Raw genomic sequence first — 12,023 nt, 5'->3', positions numbered from 1 at the left:
CAGAACTTGTAAGTTCTTTTGTATTGTGTGTTTGTGTGAATATGTTTTGCTCTTAGCAGTTTTAGCTGGTTTTTAATAAGCTTTTGTTTGTGGAAACAGTCTGAATGTGTCTAGTTTGTGGTAGTACTTCATCAATCATCTTTCTATTTAATAAAATGTTTTTGAAAACTCTGCCACTCTGCCTTTTTTTAAAGCTTCTTTCCTGTCTTTCACATCTCACTTTTCTTTCATACTGTAGTTATTAATGTTTGATTTCTTCCATTGTTCAGTTCTCATTACCTGTTTGTCCCTTGCTAACACTTTTCTCCGCCCCCACCCCTGCACCGGTTTCTCTTTCCTTGCATTCTCTGTATTGTTTCCTTTATTCCGTCAGTTATTATCTCTCCATTTCTTACTCTTCTTCTCTCCAGTAATCTCACTTCTTCCCAAAATCCCTCTTTCTTCTTTTTTCTAACCAGTCTCCCCAGCCTCTCCACATAGTCACCTACCCATCCTATTCATCCCAATGCATCTGAATACTTGTGATAGGCAGGAGAATTTTGCTCCGTTCATAGACCACTGTGTCAATTGCTCTTTCCCTATCCTTGCTGCAGAGGGGGTTACTGGAAAAAAATGGGTTTTTCAGTCACTCTTCAGAGGAGTGTAATGAATACAGGTTTTATCTTCCTTTTTTGGGGAGATAGGAGGGTATAGATAGTTCGCAGATTGACTTTCCCCAGGAGACAGCTAAGGCACCAGCTTTCAGTTTTTTCTGCATTGATGGGAATAGTGAACAACAGCCAGTAAGTGATGGTGTTTCCTCGTCTTCTGTGTGAGATCTGCTCTACCTTCCTGAACACTCAGCAGCCTGGTAAAGGAGGCCCTGAATTGTATTAAATCTGTGCCGAGGTGGCCTGGCTCCACAGCCAGAGGGAAATGGCCATACCACAAAGTGAGCAAATGTAGTTATCTAGCACTCACTGCACGTACAACCAATGTCCTATGTTCCTTGCTGATGTTTGCGCCAACTTGTGGAAATGATACAACAGAGCTGGAAATGCTGTACATAATTTATGGAGGCATTTCCAACACTGGATACACTGGGTGGTAGCCATATGAGGAGTGGGTAATAATAGGGGAATATGGGTAACCAGAACTATACAGCTTTACAGCTCTTCTTTATGCCGAAACCATTGTGTCAAATTTCAGATGTTATCACACCACAATGACTGTTAAGGTGGTATTTACTGTTCAATCAAGCTCATTAAATTGGACAATTCATCCAATTTACTATTGGATTAATTTCTGTAGGAACAATATTGTTACTAAGGGACTTTATTTAATTCATCTTAATTGTTTACAGTTTATCATTATCAAATTAAAAGGAAAATGGGAGGTTACCAGATTTAATGAAAACACCTAAAAATTGCAGTCTGTCACTGGAAGAATTTGATTTCTGTTTAACATACTTATTTTTTGTGGAGGCGTTGGACTTCAGAATATGTGTTAGATGAGATTTTTTTCAAAGAAAAGAGACATTGGTATGTAAAGTACATTTTTGCAATCTGTGGCATTCAATGTATAGGATTTTACTAGTGCTACAGATAGATGTTCCTGCTGCTTGATCTGCTTAATGCAGTGTTCCCAAACTTGTTCCGCCGGTTGTGCGGGGAAAGCCCCTGGTGGGCCGGGCTGGTTTGTTTACCTGCCTCGTCCACAGGTTCAGCCGATCACGGCTCCCAGTGGCCGCGGTTCGCTTCTCCAGGCCAGTGGGAGCCGCTGGAAGCAGCGGCCAATACTTTCCTTGGCCCGCGCCACTTCCAGCAGCTCCCATTGGTCTGGAGCAGCGAACGGCGGCCACTGGGAGCCGCGATCGGCCGAACCTGTGGACGAGGCAGGTAAACAAACCGGCCCGGCCCTCTAGGGGCTTTCCCCTCACAACCGGCGGAACAAGTTTGGGAACCACTGGCTTCGTGTGTCATCTTGTAATCCCAGGAAACTATTCCATGTTTTTATAGCTATTGTGTTTATATTTCATTGCTGTTAAATGTTTGAATTTTTATTGTGAATTTTGCTTTGCATTGGTCCATTATTCATTGGAAGAAGTAAGTAAGTTGCATGATAGCTCATGTAGTAAAATAACCTGTTTTTTTCCTCCACAAACACATCTGTTTGCCAATAGAAACCAGCGTAGCTCCAAAAAACCCTGTATTCTAGGAATTGGATTTAGGCAAGACTACATACATTTGATTAATCTGTCAGTTCTGTATTTTGGCTGCCTGACCTTAACTTCTGGGTTCTGTCTCATTCTTAGAAAATAAGCTAAATTTGGAGGACCTTTTACTATTGCTGTACAAATTATTTGCCTGGTTGACTTAATTCCTTTGCCATTCATCTATGAGAAAGAGTGACCACTTCACTATTTTCTGGAGATGTAACTGTAAAGGAGATAGAAAAGCTGTTTTGCTAGGAGTTGTTTTCCGACTTTCCCAGGATTCTACAGTATATCTACGGCGCTTACAAAGTATTCTCAGGTATAGCTGTGTAGCTCCCACTGAGAAAACTAAACAATTACCTGAATTTAAAGCTCCCATTAGAATATTTTTTCCTTACAGTAATGAACAATATTGAATGTTGCCAGCAAAACATCTGCAGAAGAATGTCATAAATGGCAGCACTTATAAATACTTATGAATACCAGAGAAAATGATTTCATGTTACCTATTTTAGTGTTACCATAACTGATAACACTCTAAAATCATGGCATATTAATTGCTAGATGTAATGGCAGTAACTATGGAGTTATTGCTTTGATCCAGTATAATACCAAAAAGATATGTCATGTTGATTATTTTAATTGAAAGTGAATGAGTTAAGGCTGGCTATTTGTTAGTTTCCTTTTCTCCCCAAACCGTTAGCTATTTGCAGAGAAAGGGGAAGGCCCTGCAAATTTTTCTCTAAGGGAAGTCTCCATAATTTTGGGTTTCCTATCTTAGAAAATATAAATCTATTTAAGTAAAGTAACACTGCATGCATTTTCATCCCAGTAGTGTTTTCTCCATGTTATAATCTGAAAACAATTCATTTTTTTTCCATTTTTATGTATTGTAGTCTTAAAGTCTCATTCTTATGCCTCAAAGATGTTTGGCAGTAGTCTTTGGAACCAGTCGTTTTTTTTTCTCATTAAATAGCTCATGTGTAAAATTACCGAGATAAAGGGTCTGATCACACAAATTAGTAAGCATCCTCAAGTCCTATTAGCATCACTGGGAGTCAGGCTTGTTCAGCATTGAATTGGAGATGCTTGACATTACCCTGTAGGGTAATGCCTTCTCTCCTAATCTATGTTAATTTTTCATATCTTTAATGCAGTATGAAATAATCTTGGTTAAATATGTTCTTCTCTTCTTCCACCAGCTCTTTGGAGATTGGGAGTCTCACCTGAGAAGGATAATGAAATTGCTTGCTGGAGGGGGATTATCTATCACAGGATCCCACAACATGTGTGGTGACTATCTGTACAGCGGCCACACAGTCATGTTAACGCTTACATATTTATTTATCAAAGAGTGTAAGTTCATTACAATGTTTATGGAATTTAATTTTGTATATAATTAATGATTAAAGAATGTTCACTGTCTCAATCCATTAATAGAATTAGAGTGAAAAACCCAGCTTGTTCAAGTCTATTCAGTAATGTAAGACAATAATATATGCTTTATTGACTAAGAAAACAGGTGAAAATGGAATAACACTACTGTATGAGTTATACTTGGATTATTCATTCTTATTAAAGTATATTTTGACTAGAACATGATATAAAACATACTTCATGCTCAGTGAATATAGTGCTTTTGATCCAAGTATTTTAATCGTTGAAAAGCACAAGCCTCACAATACCTCAGTTTAGTAGGTAAATATTAGCATACTTGTTTTGCAGAATGGGAAATGTGGCACAAAAAACCTAAGTGACTTTCCCAAAGATACTGGAAGTTGTATGCATACAACTGAAGAGATGATCAGGCCCAAAAGTTTACATATACACACAATATGGTAGGGAAGAGGATATAGGAAAAAAAGGAATTACAGTAGCCTTGTAGTATGTATAATTACAATCCCAAAGTACTTTATAAGGTTATACATACTTCTGTTTTTATAGACTGAGATAAACTAGCAAAATAGTCACTGGTGTAATTTTTTGGGGATTCAATTAGCCTTTCCTTTTTTTAGTATCTGACTGTTGTCAGTTGGCATGCATGTTGCTCTCTCCGTATGCTATCCCAGCCCTGCAAAGAGAGTTGGTTCAGCAGACCTTGATAGTACTACCCAGAAAGAAAGACCACATGCACTGTTCAGTGACAAAGATTTATTGCTCTCAGGGCACAGTACTAGTGGTTACAAGTATGCAAACACAAGTGCCCAATGGGAAGGAGTGGTAGTCAGCAGCCAGAGTCTGCTTTCCCCTAGGCCACATAAAGGGTTATGGTGAAGTACCCTGACATTTGTAGACTAACAACTTATGTACCACCTTATGTGTTTCATGACATCTGCTTGTTACCTCTCCTTGTATCTTGCTCCAAGCATCTCGGCTAAACATCCCTATTTATCACTAATGTCAAACCCCCCTTATCTGGTGTCAGGATGTACCCGGGCTAATTTTTTTTAGAGTGTGTCTACACACATACCCAGTATCTGTTGCTTCTTAGGAGCCTGAGTTTTAGCAACACTAGCAATACTTTTGCCAAGGTCATGCGTCAGACAGTAAACTTGTAGCATCTGCTGTAATACATGGCTGAACCAAAGTTCAAAGCTTAACTTTGGTTCATGACATGCCTTAACTTTGATGACTGTGGTTCAGGCTTCAGATCTTACAGCAGGCGCAGTGCTCCAGACTCTCGCTCTCTCTCCCACACCTATGAATACATTTTAAAAAAATATACTGATTACTTTTCAAATTGAGAGGTAAACATTAAATATTTTGTTATTTTGCACTCAAAGTCTTATTGTGCAATTCATGTGCACAGTTGTTGTTGTCTAACAGTCTCCTGCTTCTAATTATAAATTACTGGCTTCCAGAGTAATAAATTAGTGTGTTTAAGTAATGTTATCAGCATTCTTTTATGTGATTAAATAGTGATTATTTTTCTTGCTTTCAGATTCACCTCGGCGACTTTGGTGGTATCATTGGATTTGTTGGGCTCTTAGCATAATTGGGATGTTCTGTATTCTCTTGGCTCATGACCACTACACTGTGGATGTGGTGGTGGCTTACTACATCACTACAAGACTTTTTTGGTGGTATCACACAATGGCCAATCAGCAAGTGAGTTTTCACCCAAATATTTGGTTCTCCTTGGTTCTTCATCTCCTTCTTTAGTACATCAATAGATGAATTATGATATGTTGTTTTGAAACTTTTAACCAGGAAATATGGATGGATTGTTCTCCCCTCACATTGTGCCTTACGGGAGAGAACAGAAGACAAACCCCAAGAATTCCTAAAATCCAAACTTGTACAGAACACTTAAAATAAAAAACTACAGAACTTCCAGTGATGGCAGAGAAGCATGACAGGTTTATTCTTCCCTGCCAGTGGGCTCCATCACTCTTATCGTGATCACCAAAAATGTGGGAAAGCCTGCCAAACAAGCAGTCTGCCTTCATTTTTTATTTAATTTTCACTTTTGAAGGATGTGTGTTTTTGAATTTTGGGCAAGGTGAAGAAAGCAAAATTGTCCACTCTTACGGTATTAGCACAACTCATAATTTAATGGGGGTGATAGAGGGGTAAAGCTTTTCTTGATCTCCAGATATGCTGTAGCTTGCTCGTGCACTTTTAGCCATTTCAGAAATGTCTGTCACGATTACTTTTGATGGGACTGAAGCCAGGCTGCTCTGAGTAAAAAGAGCCATTGTCTTAAAGCATCTGCAAGTGGAAGTGAAGTTGCACCTAGTAAAGGTGGCTGTCCTTTTCACATTGAAAATAATGGGACAGAAGCCAGGCTGCCCTAGAGTGACCAGATGTCCCAATTTTATAGGGACAGTCATGATTTTTGGGTCTTTTTCTCACATAGGCACCTATTACCACCCACCACCGTCTCGATTTTTGACACTTGCTATCTGTTCAGCCTAGGCTGTCCACATTCTTCATGTGTGGTCCAGGCAGGAGATAGTGGAGCTTACGTGAGGCTGTAGTGATCTGAAGAATAAAGGAGAGCTGGTGGGAGGGAGCCAGAAATATGAAACAGAAAGAAAAAGAAAGAAAGAAAGAAAGAAAGAGAAATTTGGGGACGAAGCAGAGAGGGATGTGGAGTGGGTAGAGGAATTTGTTTTTTTACAACTCTAAAGCTCAAAAATCAGAAGACAGACCTAAACAATTTATTTTTGTTTTAAAATCTCATTATTTTAATGCTACCGTCATGTGTTCGAGGGTCTTGTGGAGTTAAACCGATAGCAATGCTGACTGACTTATTTTTAATTTAGTCTGCCAAGGCTCAGTAATGTAGAGTCCCGGTTTAAATGGAAAATCCATTGACTGACTTCAGACTTGGGCAAAAATGTAGTGCCTATTTTTACTCAAAACTATTTGCTGATCTTCAGAAAATCTAAGATAGGAATGGAGTCTCTTTTGATCTAAGATAATAGGTCAGTGTAAAAGTATTATATTTGGAAAATTGAGATCCTGATTAGATATCCTTTAACACATTCTCTCCTTATATGCCTGCTATGGCTCCAGTTCGGCATAGCACTTGAGCATATGCTTATTCAGGGCCAATATGCAGTGCTGAAGTATGAATGTTCTGTGAATCATCAATGTTCCATCACTTCTAGTTTATACCCAAAGCTTCTGACTAGGGGGAATATATATATATATGTTTGTTTGTTTGTTTGTTGGAAAAGAAAGCTGCTAGATGTTGGTTTATGACATGAAAATATGGCGATATATGGTCTTGACAATTAATGCCAGCAGCAAAATCGTTTTAAGTTGATAATATAAAAAGTAATGCAAGCTTAAGGCATTACAGTACTTTTTATATTATAATACAAACCTGGTACTGATAGGTTTACTGCTCTTCGAAAAATGAATCAGTGCATTTTGCAACTGTAAACTGGTGAAGTGAAAGCTAACTTAAAGCATAGTAGTGGAAATTACACTACAAAAGTCTTGTTATGGGAAATGCTGTACTTCATTGCACAGAAAAACATTGGTTATCCTGTCATCCAATTTTCACAGTGATGATATATCGGCATATACTGGTTCTGGGAATCATTAAGTGTGCTTAGGAATAGAGACTAAAGGTAATCCGTCAAATATTGTGTGTGTTGATACCAACTAGCCCAGGCAGGATGGTTCTTTTGTGATGGAAGACTTACATAGTAGCGATGGTTGTGGACTGTTGCGTTTACGTTCAGCTGAGGAATAAATCATTCTCTAAATGTCCTTTCACTTTGTCTTGAGAGTCCTTACTCGGCATCTAGTTGCAGCAACTGTGATACTTCATTTGCCATTTCAGGGTGATGGAATAGCAGTGCTGTACAGTTTGGGAATATGGAGGCTCAGGATTGACTTCAGAGGACTTGGGTACTTCAGTCCTTTTCCTGAAGAGTAGGAGAACTCTAGATAGGAAGAAATCATCTTTATGGTATAGATCAAGTGTGTGATATTAGTTCTGTAGTCTTGTTAGGAATCTTATACCAGAGGCACAAGACAAGGGGTCTACATCACAGTTCATGCTGTGTAACACAAGGTAAATTGGTAATATGATTATTGCCATCCGTGATCGTGGATTATACCTCTATTTTCACTGTATTACTGAAAGCTGGTTCAATTACAGTACATCATCATTATTTTCTCCTGTCCAGTATGTGGTTCAGCATTAGCCCATATGCAATTTGGAAATTGGCACCGCTGTGCTGGCTGCATCTGACTGTAGATGAAGGAGGTCTCCCATTTCTAACCTGGATTCACTGGAATGGGTCTATCTTGCCTATGAGCCTCTCGAGATAGAATGAAAATGAAATATTGTTATATGGGCCACTTGCTTATATTTCCTACTTGGGCTAATATGGTGCTTGCCCAGTTTGGCACTGGAATCACTAATTCATCGAACCTTCCAAACAGCATGGTTGCTGTGCTGCCTCAGTGTCTGTCCAAAAGTTGACTTGGTTGAACTATAGCTGGCTTAAATTGACCCAAGACAAGAGTCAAGAGGTATTTGAGGATTAGAGAAAGCAAAAAGAGGTTATGGCAGAGGTTGTTAGCCACTTTAACTGTATTGGGTATGTCTTTCTTTTGTTACTGAAGACATGTCTACACTGCCCCCCAGTTTAGACTAAGGAGTGATGTGAATAGCAGCGCACACCAAAGTACTGCACTGTTAACTCCCCCATGTGGATGCCGTAGTCACAATGTAAAGGTCCTGAGTTCTCACTGATGCAACATTAGTGTGACCTCAGGACCTTTAATTTTGCTCCCACAGCTTCTACCAGGGGAGCACTACTACTGACATCACCCGTTAGTCCAAACTGTGGGGCAGTATAGACATGCCCTGGAGTTGGCAACCCTAGATTGTGTTGATTCCTTACCTGTTTCTGGATTCCCAGATGATTCCAGAAGCCAAGTGTGCTTTTTGCCAGTTTGTGACTTTCCCCTTTGGGTATGAATATCTCCAGAGTCATTCATGCTTCAATAACCTCCAGACTGGGTTGCTGAAAAGCTAAGGGTTAACCACTCAGAAACTTTACCTACTGCGTTGCTTGAACACCAAATTATTTACTGGTGTTTCACACAGGAAACATGCCTGTGCTCCATAAAACCGGCTTGCTTTATACATCGTATTGTTACAGATGTTTCTTTTAATCTGGAAAGTTCTTCATAGTTTGGATCCTCCAGCTGTATATAAAAATTCTCTCACTTAGGACAACTCCTTGACAGTTGAGACTTGATGTTAGTGTGGAACTGACAACCCCTAGAGGACAGAGAGTTCTCATAGGGCTCCCAAATCCATAACTTGCTTACTCACTTGGCCCAGTGGAACTGCAGTTTGACTATTAGGACATGTTCAAGGAGAGTTTTCGGGGGCAGTGGATAGGAAGCATGTGAACAATAATTATTTTTATCCAGCTGAAGTTTGTCAATGTAGATTGGTTTTGGTATGTGTTCATATTGTTAATGTAAATGTGCATAGAGATAGGAGGCAAGTACTATGTAAATTTAAACAATAAATTTGTGGAGAATTGCAGAAGATGGTGGCAAACAGTGTGCATTAAAGTAATGAGAGAAATTGCTGTGCTTGTTTGTAATTATTTTTTCCTAATTATCTTTGTGCAGGTGCTAAAAGAAGCTTCCCAGACTAACCTCCTTGCACGGGTGTGGTGGTACAGGCCCTTCCAGTACTTTGAAAAGAATGTTCAAGGAATTGTACCTCGTTCTTACCATTGGCCCTTCCCCTGGCCAGTGCTGTATCTCGGTAGGCAAACTAAATACGGCAGATTGGTGAATGACACATAACAGCTGTAAAAAGTGGGGGGAAAGGAACTGTCCAAAGTGCTCAGAACTCCATGAGAGAAGATGCCATAAAAAAGTGAACTGCTCCCTAATCTTTTATCTTTTAACCATTACCTTCACCTAACCTGTTCAGTTACCTGGAAAGCACTGTGATCTTTTTTTTTTTCTCCAAAGGATCTGCGTTGGACAACAATAAAGAAAATTTAACTTATCATGCACTGTATACATTTCTTGTTAATAGATTTGGGATTTACATTACCCATCACCATGTTCCTTTGTATATGGATGCAACAGCATAAATGAAAACTTTTATATCATAGGTTCTGGTCTTTCCAGTCACATCTGGGAATAAAACATATTATTTTCTTGGGAAAACATACTTTTCATATCTCTTGCCCCAAAGATTGGGCTGTAAGCCATTTTCTAGCAAATGTGTATATGAAGGTTTCTAAATACCTGACTGGGGAAAAATTAAACCTCTTTCTACCTGTTGCACCAATGTTTCAAATAAAATGATAAGACACAGAAAGGTTTAGTAACTTTTGATTTTGTAAAATCTGCAGTGACAGTGTCAAAAAGTGCAAAAAATAATATTCTGTTGTAAAGTGATTTTCTAAGTATTTCCTAACTTTATTTTTCAAAATATGTATGAAAACTAAATTTAAAAAGATTTTTACATGTCAGAGAAAAGAGAGTTAAAATAAAAAATGCTTCTCGGAAGAGAGAGATTTGTCTATGTTTCTAGTGCCTTTCTTGTCTTGATTGTATGGTCAGTAGGCAGTCTTAGATGTTCTTATTTAAAATAAAATATTCCATGAAAACACAATTATATGTACTGTATACATTAATAAATTTTACATTTATAACTAAATTAAACTGGAAATTTACTTATAATGTTGAAATTGCTATTAGTAGGGAAAAACCAAATCAAAGGCTCAGATCTTGTTCACACATTGTGGGCAGGTCATAGTAAAATGTAAGATTTAAATTGATTTTATTATCTACTCAGTAGCTGGATTTTAACTGTCAAGACAACAGCCATGGATTCCCTTTTTCAGGAGTTTTACAGCTGATCACTGACTTCAAATTGAATAGTTTCTCCATCCTTTAATGAAAATGTTGTTGAAAAACAACAAAAATAATCTATTTCTTTAAAATATATTTGTGCAGAAGCTGCATGTACCTCTAAGTTTCACTCCTACCATACATACTGTATGTTTGGGGAAGTATTCTATTATATCCTTGCCAATGTGCAGAACAAAATAGATTTTTAAGAATGAAGAAGATAGCCGTTCGGTATTTTATGTGAAGCAGAGTTATCTTCTGTAGGGTTTTTGTGTATTCACAAGGTGATATTTGTATTGTAAAACAATAATGGTGAAGGAAAATAAAGAGACTTTTAAAAAATGTATTTTCTTTTATCTTTTCAATATGTCTTAAATTTAACGGTAGGTTTACACTCCAGAGCCTTGTCTTTACTTTTCTGTGTTTTATTGAATGGATTCAGAATTGGACTTTATCGAAACAGCATTCATTTTTAGCCAGTGTTCACATTTTACAAGTCAGTGCATTAATACTATGGAATAGTAGTAATATTTAAAAGTCTGGTTGTATGTCTGACAGACCTCCATGTGGCGAACAAGGATCATCCGTGATCCACAATGAGGAATTGCTTCAAGCTCCTAGGTGACATGATTGCTTGTACACACAGGCATAGCTCAAGTCAATCTACCTCTCTGAGGTTCACCATCTGGACAAGTTAGTATGGATCTCAGACAGGATATTGTCATCTCTGAATTGGTGCATGTGCCAGGACAACATGTGAAGGGCTTCCCCTTATCAGGAATCCACCTCCTCCTTTATTTATTGTTGTCATCTCTTATGGGTCCCTCGTTTGTACCCTTAGCCTCCTGCTGCGTTATTACACCTCTCAGCAAAAGTGGCTGTTAGAGGCCATCACCTCTGTTAGAGTAGTGGGGAACTGCACATGCTGATAACAGATCCCCCAGATGCTATAATCTATGACAAAAAAGTGCACCTTTCCAAGGTCTTATCTGATTTCCACCTAAATCAGTCTACATACTTGTCAGTCTCTTCCAAAGTCACATGCTCACAAGGATGAGCCTTTTACCTGGACAGAACAAAACCCTTTTGAGTTTCTTACCAGCTCTTCATATCCTATGCAGAGCAAATGGGACATCATCCTATTGCAGCATGACGACTCTAAATGGATTGCAAGCTTCATTGTCACACCTATGCTGCCAAAGATATCAAATTTCCTGAGAAGCTGTCTGCATTCAACAAGAGTGCACTTATCCATCCTCATTTCCTTTTATGGGAAATGTTCCTATCGTTGCCATCTGTACAGTGGTGACAAGGGCCTCGGTCCACAGATTTGTTAGACAGTATGCAATTACAGCTGCATCAAGAGAAGAGACAAATGTAAGAAAAAACAGTTCATCTTCTGATGAAACACCTAGCCCCATATCTACTGATAATGGCTTAGGCTTTGTGACATTTTGGGGATCACCCACAC

General features: G+C 38.6%; 1 protein-coding gene across 14 annotated transcripts in view; it reads left to right on the top strand.

Annotated features, from left to right (window-relative positions):
• The window catches only part of SGMS1 (sphingomyelin synthase 1), a 208,142-nt gene extending 197,244 nt beyond the window's left edge, over positions 1-10,898 (top strand). For all 14 annotated transcript variants that reach the window (XM_075130930.1, XM_075130927.1, XM_075130924.1 and 11 more), the window contains 3 exons: positions 3,397-3,550; positions 5,136-5,302; positions 9,311-10,898. In XM_075130930.1, the coding sequence (XP_074987031.1) occupies positions 3,397-3,550; positions 5,136-5,302; positions 9,311-9,490 (501 nt within the window). In that variant the 3' untranslated portion in view covers positions 9,491-10,898. The remainder of the gene's footprint in view (positions 1-3,396; positions 3,551-5,135; positions 5,303-9,310) is intronic.
• The last annotated feature ends 1,125 nt before the right edge of the window (positions 10,899-12,023 follow it).

Source organism: Caretta caretta, chromosome 7 (genome assembly GCF_965140235.1).
Source record: "Caretta caretta isolate rCarCar2 chromosome 7, rCarCar1.hap1, whole genome shotgun sequence".
Classification (NCBI taxonomy): Eukaryota; Metazoa; Chordata; order Testudines; family Cheloniidae; genus Caretta; species Caretta caretta.
Note: the sequence above shows the minus strand (reverse complement) of the source record. Positions and strands in the feature narration are given on the sequence as shown.